Source organism: Cyanistes caeruleus, chromosome 13 (genome assembly GCF_971803275.1).
Source record: "Cyanistes caeruleus chromosome 13, bCyaCae1.hap1.1, whole genome shotgun sequence".
Classification (NCBI taxonomy): Eukaryota; Metazoa; Chordata; class Aves; order Passeriformes; family Paridae; genus Cyanistes; species Cyanistes caeruleus.
In genome coordinates this window covers 6,574,874-6,592,738 of record NC_141713.1, presented here as the reverse complement: position 1 = coordinate 6,592,738, position 17,865 = coordinate 6,574,874, and the positions used below count along the sequence as shown (strand labels likewise).

Below are 17,865 nucleotides of genomic sequence, written 5' to 3'. Positions count from 1 at the left end.
GAAGCAGCTACTATGTTAATTGATGCATCAAGGGGAACTTCTGGGTACTGCATATACCAATAGTGGCTAAAATCATCACTGCTACCTTGAGGATATTGCATTTACTTGCCTTTCCACACTCTTGAGGTTTGCAAACATTGAGCAGTGCCACAGACTCACTGAGTCACAAACCACTAAATGTATTTCTGGTGTTTGCCACCAATCATCTGCTATTCAAAATAGCCCTGCTGCCCAGCTCCCATATATGCTGTCAGCTGTGGCTCCCTTGGAGGCATCCCAGGACAGGTCAGCACTGGAGGCAGCAGTGTGGTATCTCCATCCCTTGAGGAGCCCCAGGGATGGGACACGGGGCTCTGCATGCAGTGGTACCCACAGGCTGCAGATATTCTTTGCAAGGGCAGTGTGCCAGGCCCTTGGTGGCTGTAACCCCACAGCAGAGCATGGAGACTGTGATCATAGCCAGGATGGACAGACAGACAGCAGTGACACTTGCTCAGGAACAGGCAGGGTTTTCAAAAGGAAGGGCCACAGCAGCCCCAGCATCCTCATGGTGAAGTCACTCTGCTGATAGCCGGAAAAATACAGCCATCACCAAAGGAAGCCAACAGGCGTTCAACTGACCCAAAATAAACCTAAATGAAATAATTACAGGGCTGCTTTCCAAATTCAAATCAGATTAGATCTGAAGTAAAACAGTGGTGGAAAGTAAAGTCCATTTCTGATTTCACTGTCAGGCAAAATGTTCCCAATCTGGTATTTGCATGAGCAAATAAGCAGTGAGCTGGATATGCTTGCTATAGTTTAGAGTATTTTGATGGAAAGGGGAAGAGATTTCACAGTTAGCCTGTATTTGCCACCAGTTCCTGTTGAGATTGGCAGCAATTAACATCTCAGGTACTCAGAGAAGGTGGAAAATGGCTCAGCATGCCTCATTCCTCTGCTCATCCCCCCAGCCCACTGGCCATGCACAACAGTTCTCCCCTCCCTTAGTTAAAGCAACAAAAATATCCTGTTATTTAGATCCTGCACCTCTGCAACCCCGGATATCTGATCTGATGAAGGAACACCCACAAGTGACACCAACTGTGACAGACATGTGGGTGTTTCTGAAAAATGGCAAAGTGTTCTGATGTTTTACCTTCCCAACTGAGACCCAGGGGCATCAATTTGAAAGCAGCAGGAGAAAGCCCTTCCAATGCCCTAAAGCTCCTGTGATAAAGCACCACAGAGTTTGAGAGGAGCACAGTGAAGGGACCTTTATGGACACAAACCTTGTGTGGCCAAGGCAGGCTTGTCTTCTGAGTCCTACATTGAATTGCTACTGAAACAGACATATTTTCCATCACCCATCCCAGAAATGTTCCTCCCAGTCTCCTCTCTGACTCTGAACTTTCCATCTCAACAGAGATGTCCCCCCACTGTGCTCATAACCCACACCCCCAGCCTCACTCCAGAGCCTGCCTGAAGCTGCCCAGTGTCTGCCAGACAGGCAGAGGGTCAGCATGTCTCCAGGGAGCTGTTCCTGCCCATCCAGGTGGGTCCAAAACTAAGAGAGCACGCAGGAGCTGGGAGCAGAGAGAGGCAAAACAGAGCTGGTGTTGCACAGCCCTGAGCCTGCTTCTCTCCTGAATGAGAACATTTGCTGCCTGATACAGCTTAATCAGATCTCCCCATGCCCAGTAATAAAAAGCAAATGGACAGGTGTCCACCTGGATGATTGATGATGAAACCAGAGAAAACGCCTAGGGAAACGTGCCCTGAAGGATGCTGACATGCGAGAGCCCTCCCCAGGTGCCAGGCTGCAAACAGCCAGACCTGCTTCTCTTCCATCCCCCCAGCCTTTTGCTCACCTCCTGCTGGTGGCTCTGCATGTGCATCTGGAGGTGCTGAATGTCCCTCTCCCAGCTGGCTGCTGTCCCCTCCCCAGCCTCAGCCGTCAGCAGGTACACGTCGAGCCCACGGTGGTGCTTCACGCTGTAGTGGCCCGAGTGCACCGTGTGCGACAGGGTGCTCCACGAGTCCGGCTCCCTGGCTCCCTCCCTGGAAAACAAGGCTGGGTTAGTGGGCAGGCGAGGAGGGATCCTGCATGGCAGGACACGCACGCTCTCCTCCGCTCTGGACAGCCACCGAATCACGGCAGCGGCCGGAGCACAGCACCGGCTCCAGGGCCAGACACACACACACACACCCCTCAGTCCTGAAAATAATGTGATTTAGCGGTAATGCCAGCCACAAGATTCATTTCACAAGGTCCTTCTCAGGTAGAGATCAGTGGTTTTACCCCAGACTATGACAGACTAGCAGCTAAGGGCACGACAACTGTATTTTAAATCAAATTTATCACAGGTGAAGATCACCAAAGCAGCTGTCACAGAACAGCAGACACCTGAAAGGCAGAACATCAAAGGGTAAGTTGCAAGGAATGAAAACTATCATGGTACAAGTTCTACACCAAAGCCAGCACACTGCTCCCAAACACCAAACAGCCATCAAATTGCAGTATTTTTTTCACTCCTGAAATGAACAGAACTTGTTCTGTGAAACTTCCTCTGTGCAAGATGTTCTCAGTGTTGTGAGACAGCTGTTTTTCTGCAGCACTGTCATGGGCTTTCTTTTTACCAATCCAAAGGAAAGAAAGGAAAAAAGATGTATATTAGAATGAAAAATAACTTAGTAGGTAAATGTGGTTAATGTGAACTTTCATTCAGTCCTCTCTTTTTGAACATCAAACCCTGATTTTGTACCACTCAAAGCAGTAATGTCTCAGGTCTCACTCACCAAGCTGCACAGCAGCTACACTGGCCCATTGGGGTGGTGAGCAAACACTGAGGTGTTCACCAACTTCAGGTTCACAGATTTCATTTTGAATCAGAACTGATTCAGGAAACGCAAAATCTGTTTTGATCATTCCAGACAGAGCTTGTGCACCACCCCACCAAGCCCTGCATCCCCCAGGAGAGACACGGAGCCAAACCCCAGGAATGTTACATGAGCAGGGGATGACACTGACCTGCTCAGGAGTGCAAGAAAAGGGAATTTTCCCTGTCTTCCTTCTACCAGGGATGCACCTGCTGATACCCAGCCTCACCTATGAGCTGGGGTGGGCACTGGACTAGACGACCTCTAAAGGTCCCTTCCAAAGCAAATTACCCCATGATTCTATGATGTCCCCTCCCTGTTGCAGAGACTAACCATTTTCAGATCTCCCTTTGCTGCCCAGCTACAAATTTCCTTGGAAGTGGAAGAGCTGTGATTGTTTTTAAACAATTAGGAATTCAAGAAGGTACATAAACACAAGTGCATGCCATCAACCAGGTAAAACTACACACAGCTTTCAGAATCTTTGCTGAGAGGTCCTACTTTAAAATTCTCAAACCTTTCTTATGGGCAAGGGCCCTCAGGAAGCCACAGGGCTACCTCTCTGGGAAGCCAAGCAATCTAGAAAGCAAAGTCATACCGAGCAAACACCATGATCAGCAACAGGAATGGGCAGAGCAGGCTGGGGAAACAGTCAAATGGTTCATCAGAGGCAGAGAAACCTGTGCAAGCAATGGTGGAGGCAATGGCTGCCCCTGCTCTGCCCCAGCACACCCACCCACCCCCTTCTGTGACTCATTCTGGGTTAAATCTGCAAGGAAATTCACACAAAGCAATACTATGGCTTCCACCGTTCCACCACTTATCTCAGTCATGACTTGACTTCAGCAGAATTACACTTGATTTAAGCAGAATCAATATTTCCACAGAGAAACAGAAGGAAGCATCCAGTTTCTGCTGGTGATTGGTATAAACCCACAGAGGCACTGAAGTCAACGGAGCCATTACAAGTAACTAAAGAAATGACCTTCCTTTATCAAGGAAACACAGACATTTCTGTCTGGAGTGTTTTTCTCTTCAGCTGTCATGTATGAGAAAGCACTGTACTCGGGGCCACTCTCAGAGAACAACGAACGAGGCAGTGAGCACAAAGCCCACACCACCCACTCATGGGGACAACAGCAGCGGATTAAAGAACTGCGCGCCATCAATCTGCTCCACTTTCCCATCAGCTTCAAGGACCCTCACAGGCATCTCCAAGCCAGCACCCACAAAGCTGCCTGCAATACTTGTTGAGGCTCAAAGGGCCCTCAGCAACTTCAAAAGGATCAATCTGGAGCAAGATGACAGGCAGAGTCCCCTGCGACACCGTGAGTGTGTCCACCCCTCCAGCAATCCACAACCTTCACACGGCCCAGATGGATCAAACAGTCAATTCTGCTTACAAAGAGAGCAGTTTCTTTTTTTATTCAAGATGCCAATCTGTGTTAGACTTTATGAAAAGCTTTAAACTTTTTGTGAAAGCAAGAAGTTTCTCACATCCAGACAAGTACAAACTCCAAGCTCTCATTTTTAGTAGCAGTCACCTTCATTACACAAAATCAAGCAGTGAGATAGCAAATGGTTCAATCTATTGCCTCCTTCAAACCATCCCTTTCATACTCTGCTCCATCCCAGCACTAATGGTCTGAAGCAGAGAGGACAAATGAGGATTCATAAGCATTAACTCATTTTCCCACTGTTCCTGTTGTTCAGGCAATCACTTCCAAGGCCATTTGAGAAGACACTCCTGCTCATTTGCCCTCATACACTGAGCTTCACTGTTCATGCCTTTCCTGCATGTCTCACTGCAAGTCCTGGGTTTTACTGAGAGATGATAAAAACACACTTTCTTCCAGGAAAAAAGCTTTGCTGTTATGCATTTTGTGCTTCCTGGCTGTGAAAGATGCTTATTTTGTCCAGACTTGGAATTTCTGGAGTGGTTGTATAGGAGTGCATATCCAAGCTGCTCTACGAGGAGATAAAAACAGATATGCAAATACTTACTGGAGATTTATTAGCAAAAATATGTATACAAACTCCAGCCTTAGAGAAGTTTGAAAATCTGCTTTTGTTCAGCATAAGAATACAGTTTGCTGCACTCTGCCAGAAACAACGGAAATCTGTCTTCTTATGAGATTTAACCATCCTGGGTCAAATCTTTCTCATCTTCCCTTTTCAACAGTTTCCCATCAAAATACATAACAGACACCAGTGAACTAAACATTCTGTAAGAAACATTTCTGAGCTCAACTTTCACAGGAGAAAGTATCTTGGTTAAAAAAGCAAGGCCTGCCTGAGAAAGCTGGTAGTGTTCACTGGCTCTACACCATCTCTGCACAAGCATGCCACAGCCCACTGAAAAAGCCTGTAAGAAGTCCTCCAGCTCTGGTCAGTCTTCTGTCCCATGAAGGTAAAGCCAGAAGGGAAATTTTTGGTTGAAATTAAGAACAGACTTACCAGCCCACCCTTAATCTGCAGAGAAGTGGCTTAAAGAAGGATGACAACTTCAAACAGAGAGAAAGAAAAAATACTTCAAAATACTCTCAAGCCATGTTCTGCTCCATCTGGGAACTGAATAGATTGCTGAAACTACAGGATCACCTCCTGTCCATCTGGCATGCAAGAGAAGATTATAAGATCATAGAACCACAGAATGGTTTGGGTTGGAAGGGACCTTAAAGATGATCCAGTTCCAACAGGGATAGGGATCCTGTCTGCTAGACCAGGTTACTCTGAGCCACATCCAAGCTGGGATGGGACAGTAAGCTGAAAGTGGTTTTTATTTAAACCTCCCAGCACTGCCCAAGTAGACTGGTCCCTTTTCAAGGCAGAGCTACACTGTACTCGTGTGCTGAATCTGTCCTTATCTGGAAGGGGAGAAGAGAGTGAGTGGCGGAAAAAGGAAAGCCCACACCACACGGCTCCTGGCTTCCGGCAGATATGAGCGAGAGATTTTTAAGAGGGAAGATAAGAGAGAAAAGGAGAACAAAAAAAACCCCAAAAAACAACAAACCACCACCTGATCAAAAGCTCAGCTTGCCCTCAAAAGCTGCAAAAACTGCTCAGTAACAAGGGTCTGAAATTCAAGGTGCTGACGCTTGCAGCAGGCGTGTTCTCCAGTACCAAGAGACAAGGTCTGAGCTGGAGGGGAGAGGAGGAGGAGGAGGGAGGGAGAGATCAGAAGATGAATGAAAAAGCCTCAGTGAGTTAAGCAAACTTTCATGTTAGGCAGATTTATCCCACACTTTCACGAAGGGGTGAGGAAGGCAGTGTGGGAACTCAAGGTGTTATTTCCTGGGGATATCCCCTCCAGACTTCTGAGCTGAAACAAAACAAGCTCAGTAGCATTGCCAGCTCTTAGGATCTTACTGCAAGCCTGACAACAGCTGTAGGTTTATTCTGAAAGCACCAGCCCCCAGATCCACATGGCAAAGAGAAAACAAAAAAAAAAAAAAAAAGGAAAAATCAATTTAAAAAAAAATAAATTAAACAAAGTCCCTCCCATTATGGCTGCATGAAAAGTTAGGAAAAGGCCAGAATTTAGATGCTCTTATTTGTAAGGTAAATAGAAACATAACTAAATTGAATTCTAATCTTACATTCTTTTTATTACTACTATTATGGTATCACAGTGAAAATACCAGATCAGACAGACTGTGATCTGGGATAAACAAGGAATGGTGCCTACAGGGATAGGATTGGTGGTGATTGTGCAACATGCTCACAGCACAGACAATTTAAATCAAGCTGACAATCCCTCCTGGGAAAACCCAGCACCCACACTCAATGCAGTCACCAGCATTTAAATCAATCTTAGAAATCTGACCAAACACAACTTCAATGTTATTTGCAGAAGTAATGGAGGTAATGGAGGCTTTGTATCTGTATTATCAACCTTGCACCCACAATCCTCAGTGATATACAGAACACTAATGCACACAAACACTTTCTTGCTCTTCCTTGTTTTTATAACCATCCATATGCATTGTATGTGAGAACCAGAAAAAACATGCAACCAGCATGTGCTAGAATGGGTTAAAATAAATCAAGTGTTTTCAAATTTGAAAGAGATTTAATAAACATAGAATTCACACTTCAGGTGTTTCCAAGTGTTCCAAATGTCCCAGGAAGGTAGAAAAAAAAGTATGTTTCTCATATAAGAAAAAAACTACATATTGCTCACTAATTTGAATAGTTTTGATGTTGAAAGAAAGAGTTAAAAGTTCATCTGATGTAGAAATAATGACTAAACCCTTACAGTGCCTCGCACAAACATGAACTGCAGTTGTGGATTCTGACACCAAACTGAATTCAGGATTGCATAACCTTCACTTCAGTATCAAATTAAATACTTAATAACTGGATTCAAAATATGTAATGCTAACTTCTCACTGATTAACACACTATACAGCAGCAAATCAGAGAGAAAAGCTAGCTTGGTTCTTCAATAGTTGTTTGCAGATGCACATATGCTGAGGGAGCATGTCCAGTATTTCCAAATACAATGGGTCTGTATTTCTAAACCCAAGCATTTCTTAGGCCCCAATGTTACTTATCCATTAAAAAAATATATATAAAAATACAGCTACAAACTCTTATCAACTACATTTGCCAAAAAGTACAATCTGCATTCCATAAGAGTAACTGTTATTAAATGCATTTTCCATTTGTTTTCTTTTCAGAGCATGATGTATCAAGAAGCATGTGGATATCTGCTCAGGATGTGGAGCTGTAGGTCCAACCTAGAACCCAATGTCCACCTGGAGACTTGTCAGTAAATTTAAGATGAATCTATGAAATGCACTCAAGAGTGCAAACAGATTCCATTTGTTTCATTTTAAATTAAAAAAGCACCATCATGGAGAATACCTCAGCAAGCAGTGTTTACAGCTAAAAACAGGATCTCAGATCAGGACAAGTGATAATGAAAGAAGAGCTGTCCCTGCAGAAGATCTCCACACGCTGCAAGCGAGCGTGGTCACTGGCTCTGCAACACAAGCCCGAGAAGCAGCCGTGCCCTTGGCTGCCTCTGACACAGCAGTTTACAGAGACCTCTTCTACAATCATCTGTTCAAACTCTGTCCCCTACCATGAATGTCACTGCTTGGAGCAAATCTGCTCCAGAGACTAAATATGAGCATCCTAACTGGGTATCCAGCTAGCCCATGCCTGAGGCCAAAAACCCAGCAGTTCTGGGAAACCACTTATCTGCATCTTCTAAATTTATCCTGAAACAGAGCTGGTCTCTCATAATCACTTACCAACCACACAAAGCTGTCCAGCACTTATGGCTCCTATAATTTTTGGGAACACTTCCAGATCAGGATTGCTGGGAAAGAAAAATAATTTCGTCTTGTATCATACCAAATATTCTCAAATCTCTTCTAAATCTCTTCTTTCTCATCCTCACAGGTCTGTTTCCATGATCTCCCAGGACTACAATTTCCCAGTGGGAATACAGAAATATTAAAAAGCTGTTTCTCTCACATGGACTAAGCCTTCTCTCTCCTCTGTATTCAGAGGTGGTTACATACAAAACAAAGGAAAGGAGGGAGCCAAGGAATGAAAAGTTTTCATAGGGATGTGGAGACACACAAGGAAGTCAGTAAAAGCTGGGGCATGATGTGGGGTGAGGAGGTGGAAAACAGGAACACAAACTCTTCCTGCTCCATCATGTTTACACCTGGTTGCCCAACCCTCCACTCCCAGTGCCAGAAAATACCCACAGCACCTCAACATCTTTCTAATCATGATGTTAAAGCTATTAAATTATGATGTTTCAGTTGAAAAACCCTACAGCCACAAAACTAGACCCTGTAGACCACTGGCCCTCACACACTGCTCCAGACATATCACTGTCTGTATCTAAACAGCATCTCCTTAACAAGCACAGGGCTCTCTGAGTCCTCTTTCAGTGCCCTTCTAACATTTCTGAATCCCTCTTAACACATTAATCTTGTGTCATCACTTGTAGATACAAAGTCAACTGTTCTCCTGCCACACCACAGGAAGCCATACCTCAAATCCAGCTCCCCAAATAGCAATCAAATGGATTTGTTGCTTGGTTTGGAGTGGAAGAACAGATGGAGAAACATCAGTACTAATTCAATAAACCTTACAGCCTTTGATTCTCTTAGCCAGAAATAAAATGTATGTATATCATGTGACCGATTATGAGATCATGCTTAAAAATGCTGCTGAACATAAACTGGGTATTTCTGAAATGAAGCATTTGCTTAAAGGGCCTGCTAAATTTGGATGCAAAAAAAAAATTAAAAAGAAAAAAAGAAAAAAAAAGGGCATACAAGGCAAATCCTCTTGCAGCTCTGGCTCAGAAAAACAGAAAAGTGTATTTAGCTATAAAAGTAAAGTCACTGAAAAAGCATCCTTATTTGAGAGGCACCACAGAGATTACAGCCCAGACTTCACCAATTACTTATGTAAAATCAGAACAATAGCAAGTGATAATCATGGATGGAAAAACATTCACAAAACCCTTCTGCTACCAGTGAGTTATTCCTTATGTGTGTTAATTAAGTAATTTTAAATTTGGAAATACAGACTTGTACTGATTTACAGTTTCACAGACTGAGCCTCCCGATTGTTACCAGGAAATCTGAAGGGAAGAGCAATCCCAGATGTGCAGAAACACTTCAGAGCAAAAAGCAGAGAAACCAGCAAAAGTAAAGAAAGTTTACAGTAAAAGACTCAGAGACTGTTGCAACTCTGCAGGGATTAGAAAAGTGCAATTTTAATTTTTTTTGAAATGGGCTTTATTTTTCTCTTCCTTCCCTTTTTCAGAGGACATAAATCACTCTCAGCTGCAAAGGAACTACAAGTGTTTGGCTTTGCTGGGGAAAGAAATGTTACTAAACAGAAATAAAATCAGCAACCAGATCAGTGTTTGTACGTTTTACAAAGCAGCACTTCCAACCTCTCTGCAATCCCGCACGCTCCCGGTGTCTTGAAGCCATTTTCCCCACTGCAGCAAGAGCCCTGCAGAACATGGAGCTGGCAGGGGATTGTGTTACTGCCCTGAGTGCGCTGGGGAACAGCAGCTCCTGCACTCTGCAGCTGTCCAGCTCCTCCCAGAGCTCCAGCAGCCTGTTCAACAACTGTGCTGCCCCTGCAGAGCCAGCATCCTGCAGTCAGCATCACCCTGCTCCAACAGCGGGGAGAAACAGGCTCCAACCACAGACCCTTCACTCTGGAAACAGCTGGAACTCAAAGAGGCTTTGCAAACTGCACCATTTCCAAAGTTATCTTTACCTAAAAAACTTTATATATTTTTTTTCTCCTATAAAACTACTGCCTTTCTGCACTATCGTATTCCATCTGCCCTGCAGGACACTCTTCACTGCACAGTTTCCATCCTGGAAATAAAACAAGTCCCCTCAGGAATGATACACAACTGATGAATGTTTATTGATAATGAATATTTATTTGCTTATATGAATATTTATTAATGATGCTGCTGTTGACTTTCAATCCCATGTGTACGGGCTCTGTGACAGCTCCTTGCTCAGGTCTCAGAAGAACCAGTCCATGCACCTTTCCTGTCTGAGGATGAAAAGCCAGTGCACACCCAAGAACAGAATACTTCCAGGGATGGAAAACTTACATAGGAAGCATCTTTTATTTTTCTTACATGAAGTACTGCAAAAGCTGAGAAGGGAAAGTTCATCAGATAAACAGAAATTCAAAATGTCATTTTTGAATGTGAAATTAGGTTTTGAGAAAAATATTTACACTGCAGTTGAATCAAGCTACTTTGCAGACAAACCAAGGCAAAACTACAACAATGGAGAAGGTTTTATGTCTGCTCTTTAATAATTGTATCCTAATTATGGCAAAATTTCACCCCTTCCCAATGCTGGCTGGGAGAATCATTGTAGAAAGCATGGTCCTGCAAATTAGCAAGCAAGAGAACAATAAATTCCCCCCAAGGATAATGCATCACAAAATACACTGCATTCATTTAGTTGGCAGAGTGCAGTTTAATTACTTGTAAAAATAATGACTCCTTTGTAGGGGCCCTCACTAACATGCGTTGCTGCTCTGTGTTTTGCTGAGTGGGACGAGCTGTGTGCCAAATTTGTGTGCATGGATTATACAGCATGAGCATAGCAGAGTGCAGAAAGGAGGTTGTACAGTGTCCTTTGTGTTTTCTGTGTTTTGCAGCTCAGTATTTCTCCTCCCAACAGGGATTTTCAAGGCTCAGTCCCATCTTATTGCAGAAAATGCTCAGCACAATAAAAAAAATCACTGCTGGGGAATCAGGATGTGCCCATTTTGCCACCATCACCCTCCTGTGGGGAAGGGCTGTGGCCATCCCCATGTCACTGCTCCAGTCAATCCCAATGCTCCACCACCATTCCACCCACTGAGAAAGGGAACCAGGATTTCCAGCACCCATGGACTTCTGTTTGTAGGGCTTCACAGGAATAGAAGAGTTTTCAGTCATGTGGCATGGCTGTCAGATGTTTATACATTTTATTTCTACCCAGCAGTCCAAGAGGAAAACAAATCACAACCAACAGTTTAAGGACATACCAAGAAGAACAGGAATTGGGACCTTGATGGTAACATTTCTGCAACTGCTTGTCTTATTTCCAAAGACAAACTGCAAAGGTCATCAGAGAAATGCCATGGATTGGGCCAGCAGCATTCCTTAAAGCCAATGGCACAGGAATCCCAATTCCTCTTCTCATCCCACTAAGTGAGAACTGCCATTCCAAAACTGGAGCCAGTTGTGAAATATTTCACCAAATACATTAATAGCTGTTGTAATAGTTTTGTTTACTTCCCATTTTTATTTAAATTACCAGCTCTACTCGCATTTGGGTTGCTGTATTTGTTGTGAGCTCTATAATCAAGTTTTGGCCAGCTTAAGCTTCCTGACAGTATGTAAAGCCTGTTAATGTGGTTAGTCTCACCTTGGAGAACCTTGCTGCAGTTACAGGATGAATTTGCACATCCCATTTTTACAATATAGCCTGTGAGATAGTTGAGTTTTCACTGTTGACCTTGATGGATAAAAATATAACACTGTTATCCTCTCTTAATGCAAGAGTGGAGAAGAAGGTATTTGGGTATAGGTCCCATCCCACCCTGCACCTTCTCCTTCACTCACTTTCCATGTAGCTACCTGAATTTAAGGATAAAACTTAAATGCAATCACTCCAGAAATACAGATCATATTTTTTACCCCTCAACACTGCATCCAACAACTACAGAAAGCAGAATAATTTACAGCTTGTAACAGGGAATGTTGCATGATAACATGGACAAGACAGCAGACTCCTAAACACGACATTGGGTCACTCAGAATAAACCCCAAGTATACGAGAAGATATTCAGAAACACAATTCAGAAACACAAAGTTTATAACAAAGCTTAAGAGAAGCAGGCATCACAAAAACACACATGGAGACTAAATCTTTTCTCCTATACAAACAGCCTCCTGAAGATTATTTTAAGTTCTTTGTCTTTATTAGCCTCAGCTATTAAAGTTGGATCTCCAAACATTTGATGCTAAAAACCAACTTGCCCTCTTCCAAAGAATTCCTTGTAAAGCAGTGCAATAAATGCTCATGCCACTAGTTACTTGCTATGTGTTGTAAGACCTGGCTGTTTCTCAAGACCATTTACAAGAGACCTGTTTCTGTTAAATATTGTTCTTCTTTAAATATTTGAATTATTTCTTACCTTATTTTTTTAACCTACTCTTTACAAGATGCTGCCTTATTTCAGTATAATGATCACTATTTAATTTAACTAAAAAACTCCCTCTAAAAAGTAAGAACACAACAGTCCACCACCACCACAATGCCTGTTAGCTCCCCTCTTTTGGGCAGTTGTGCTTGTTTGAAGAAAAGCTTTTTCATTTGTGTTTGCATAAGATTTGTCTTAATTAGTCAATATTACAGTGACTCACTTTGGACTTTACAAGACAGCTGGAAGCAGAATACTGAGCAACAAGAAAACCCCCCCAAAAATATTACTGCATTTCTCCATAACCCTTAGGACTGCCCCCATTTCCACTAGCAAGAATAGTAAAAGCAAAATTATACCAAAATTGCCTTTAAGGATGGAATATAGCACTCAGCCACCATTGAGTGATAATGTACAGCAAAGCCAAGCGTGGTAGAGAATGGAAAACCAGCAGAGGAACCACCAAATCATCCTTACTCTGTCAGAAGTTGGTGCAGCTTCTGGTAGCCCCTCTCCAAGGCCAAGCTCACAGGCGTTGCCCCTTCGTTGTTGTGGATGCTGAGAGCTCCTCTTCCCCCCGGCTGCTGGAGCAGAAACCACGTCAGCCGCAGCAGACCCAGCCTCACCGCAAAATGCATCAGAGTCTCCCGAGGGATGTTCTCTGGGAAGGGAGAAAAACAAAGAAATGGGAATCTGTAGGCTTGTGGGTTAGGGGAATGTTATACCCCACATCCCCAGCACACAGCGGCTGGCAGGGAGCTGACAGCCCAAAGGAACCTGCAGCACCTGCAAAAACAGCCTGGTTGCCAATATCCAGGAGACACCAGTCTGAAAGTGAGGGACGTGCTTCGGTGGGACTGGAAGTGCTCAGGACCTCTCATGCTGAGATTGACCACAGCAGTCAATGTGAAAACCCCACCATTTCCTGAACAGCCACAGCCACCAGCAAGCCACAGCACACCCAAACAGAAGTGTGGTCAGGTGGGTTTTCCTGGATGTCCAAACCTCCTCCTTACAAAACCAGGACCAGGTTTTAGGGAGAGACAAATTTTATCTAACAGGATGCTGATTTACCCCAAGGCATGAAGAAGAAAAAAAAAAAAAAAATACATTTGATGCACATATCCAAAACAGTTATAAAAGAGAACTGGTTAAGAACTCATAGAGAAAAAAACAAACAAACAAACAAAAACCAAACAAAGAAACAAAACCCCAAACGTTTTCTTTCCTGGTTTGATTATGCCTCAAGACCAGCTTTTCTCAGCTTAATACAGTAGCTCTGTCATTCTGAGAAGCAGCATTTATAAGCCACCAATCTCCATTGCTGCTTTTTGTATTTAATAACCGTGACCTTCTAATTTGGTAAAAGTCACTCTTGAGCCTGAGCTTTCATCTCAGAAAAATATCCCCCTACTCCAAAAGCTGCAGCCCTAGAATGATGCTCTGAAAAGCTTTAACCAGAAATGAGCTCCAGATGCACTGCTGAAATCCAGCATTTGCAGATCAAAGCTTGTTATTTCTGTATGAAAGGCAAAAGTATTTGGGTTAAAAAAACTGCAAGAAATAAAAATTTGTTCTTTTAATTAACAAAGGATTTCAGTATTGACTGACAGCAACAACAAAAACGCACCAACTGGGTCTCAGAAAGCCGTGCCAGTGAGCACACTTGGTACAAACCCTTTAGTATCACAGAAATGATTTATTGGGTTATTAATTTGGGTGGCAGCCAAACCTATACAACAGGTTTTAAAATGCATGCACATAATGGCTTTAGGATTTAATTTTTTTCTTTAAGAAGTATGCCCCAAGAGAAATCACTTCTTCAAAGTGCTGCTGTTTTTCTTGCTAATTTACTTACTTTTGGGACATCATTAAGACCTTTGGTGAAAAACAAAACAAAGCAAAACCAGGCAGCTCTCCCCTGCCTCACACACAATTTTTCACAACTTTTTGGATCAAATTCTGAAGAACTAATCTGTATGCAAGAACCAAAGGCTTTCTGGCACCATTTCTCTTCTGAATGACTCCAAATTAGGTCTCTGGGCTACAAACCAAGTCTTCCCCCAATCTCCTCTTGATTACCGTAAAGCAAAACCAAGCTGCCCTGAATACACCAGAGTGTCTGAATGGAGGTTCCAGCTGATCAGAGAAAAGATGAGCTCTCCCAGAGACAAATTCTCAGCCTTTGGTTAAGTAATGAGAAGGATTTGGATATTAAATGTTATAGAGTGTAATGATTTAGAAATAGCACAACATGGAGGTTAATCAATGGCTGCAGCCCTGGATTTAAAGAAAAAAGAAATATAACAGAACATATAGACAGACACAACTGATGAGGCTGCAAAATGTGGATACAGGTAGGACTTTTCCAGAGTAAAAGCCAATGCCCAATGTTTTACTCAGTATCTTACTCAAAGCACTCATATATGCACAAAGCTCCCACACTACCTGTACACTGAATGCCAGAGCCAAAATAATGAATGTGGTGTAATTCTTCCAACAGAGATGCAGGAGGCACAAAAGCACTTCTGTTAAACAACTGCCATCTAAATAAAGAATGTGTTCCACTGGGCTGGCCACATTCTGTTCTTGCATGGGATCTCCTGTTATGGCTGCTTTGCTGAAAGGGAAAATCATCTTCCTAACTAGAATGGACAGTCTTGCCCCAGAGCTGAGCAGTGTAGACCTGCAAAGCATAAGCACAGATCCCTGAACCGAAATGCTTCCTCCTCCTGCAGCTGAGAGCATTACCCATAGGGAGAGGCATCTTCTGCTCACCAGCTCATGGTTCACCACTAAACACACACTACCAACTGCAAGTTCTGCAAGATGCAGGCAGATATTCCTCTTGTCCCTGAGCCAAATGGGTGCTTCTCTCTGTCTCGTATGTCCAAAGATGAAATGGCCCCTCCCAGTTGTCACAATGCCTCCCCAGTTGTCCCAATCTGCTGATATGACTGCACCTTCCTTCTGAGAACATCTTTCCTGTTCTATTGAAACAATCTTCTTTATCATGGAATCAGTGGACAGGGTAGCTCCAGAGTTTGGATGGAGGTGTCTGCAAACACAACTGAAGTGAATGTGGCCTGCCCTGATGCCTTTGGGCAGTGACAGTGTGCACACAGGATCTGTACAAGAGGAGGTGGCGTGCTGCCACAGAGCATATTAAACACACAGGCTCACCATCCACTTTTGGAAGGCTCTGCCTGACACAGAACCTGGCATGAGGCCACCCTAACAGATGGGCACAGATGATGGCAGCAAAGAGACAAAGTACTGTACATCCAACAACTGCAGGGGCCCCAGGCAATGGCTTTGGAAGGTTCTGGAGTGTGCAAAACTTGCATGGTGACAGTTAGAGAGGCATGTGCCATCTGTGGGCTGGATTAACTACTAATACATAATGAAAACACATCTGTTGGTGTGTGGTGGTGCTCAAAACTAGACAAGAGCTGGTCTGCCTCACGTAGGGACGTTTTTCTGGATGGAGAGGGGAGGAAGACAGACAGATCCCTTCAAACTTCCTACCTTTGAAGGGATGAAGCTTGTTACACAAAATGCTGGAAATACAGTCAATGATTTTATGATCTTGTCATGCTACAAAATGTCCCACACATGGAAGAATATCAGAAGCTTTAACATGCAAAAGCCAGAGCTCCTTCTCCTACCACATACCAAGCAAGAGCTCGTCTTAAAATGGCTGACATCTGAATGTCAACAAGAAGCTTCTGGTAACTAGGAAATTGTGGAAATACAAGACACACGATACTGAAAAGGCCAAGATTGTTTTGTTTCTTCCTCGTTTCCTAGTAATAGGCAAGAGTTGAAACATATGATTATTGCCCCATAATGGCAGGGTACTCTAGTCCAGCTGGCAAAACACAAGACTTTGGATATATTATTTTTCTGTAATTTTTTTCTGCTGTGATACACGAACAGACAGTTTATCTGCGCAACTGAGGAACAAATTTCCATAGAAGACTGTCATATGTACTTTGCTAATAGTAAAGGATTAAGGTTTAAGGTTCTATTAGCACAAAACAAGTAAGCATTGAAGGAAAAAAAACCCCAAACTTTGGGTATGACATGCCCAAGAACACTAAATGAAAACTTTTATTTTAAACCTGACTAAATAACAAAGAAATAAAAAAAAATACACTACTGTTCCTTTTTTAAAATAACTTTCCAGATAGAGCAACCTACACCTAATGCTCAGTTTATCCTCCATGCCCTGAGACATCTCATGAGCCAACCATGGAATGGGGTAGCATTCCTTCATCTTCCTGTGCTCATGGACCTTTACTCGGTTCTCACCCAAACTCATGTACACTCAGCAATTTGGAAATCTACCATCACTTCTGGTCTCAAAATCTTGCTTTCTGCTGGAAATGTTCTCACTGCTCATATCAATCCTTGAGAAACAAGGGTGAAAAAACCCAGAACCAAGCTGCCACCTCACACTGAGGTCCTGAGGAAGGATCCAGCAGACAACTGCACTGCAGAAAGGTCAAGGCAAAGTTGCTGTGTTTGGAGTTACGAGCTCAGTTAATAAAAAGATGTGCGGATAATTCCTTTCTTAATCTGATAAACAAGAAATTTTTCAAAGCACACCAAAAGATCTCCATGTCCCCATTCCCACTAATATCAAAGGGAAAAGGAGCACTCTCATGCCAACAATTTCTCGGCCACAGACTAAATGGTACATCTCAGTCTTGAGCAGCCCATTTCTGATGCTGTCTGAACAAGAACTGCTTTCTGCTTCCCATTTTCCACTGCAGAGGGCACTAAATATAGGTATGGAAAAGACTTTTTACATCTTATCAAGGACTGCTGCTGAACAGAGCACTTTGTGCTGTTGGCACTGAACAGATCGTGGTGATTTATGCCATACCGTCCTTTATCAGAGAGCACAGAAGCTGAGCAGCAGACTGGAAAGGATATGAACCCAACCAAAAGAACACCTGTAACTATTACATTGAAAGGGTTCCAACAGAAACCATAACAAGAGTGCAGAAGATGAACAGATTAAAGCTCCCTGTCTGAAATACATCATCGGTACCATAACTTTAGCATCCTCCCATGGGAAAAAAGACTAGGTACTAATAACCAAATTCTGAAAGTTTTTTAAAGTTTTTTTAGGTTTTTTTGCTTAAAATAAGGTTGTTTTTTTGGTGAGTTTCTCTCCGGATATTCTCCCTTCATGAAAAAAAAAAACAACAATTCATGATCTCTATTCCCAGTGATATTCATGTTGTTCTCTACATTGAAATCCTACTGGTTTTGTACATGAAA

General features: G+C 43.1%; 1 protein-coding gene across 46 annotated transcripts in view; it reads right to left on the bottom strand.

Moving 5' to 3' along the window:
- The window catches only part of AKAP13 (A-kinase anchoring protein 13), a 201,160-nt gene that overhangs the window by 94,602 nt on the left and 88,693 nt on the right, over positions 1-17,865 (bottom strand). For all 46 annotated transcript variants that reach the window (XM_086849725.1, XM_086849721.1, XM_086849739.1 and 43 more), the window contains 2 exons: positions 13,051-13,234; positions 1,851-2,040 (listed from right to left, as the gene is read on the bottom strand). In XM_086849725.1, the coding sequence (XP_086705851.1) occupies positions 1,851-2,040; positions 13,051-13,234 (374 nt within the window). The remainder of the gene's footprint in view (positions 1-1,850; positions 2,041-13,050; positions 13,235-17,865) is intronic.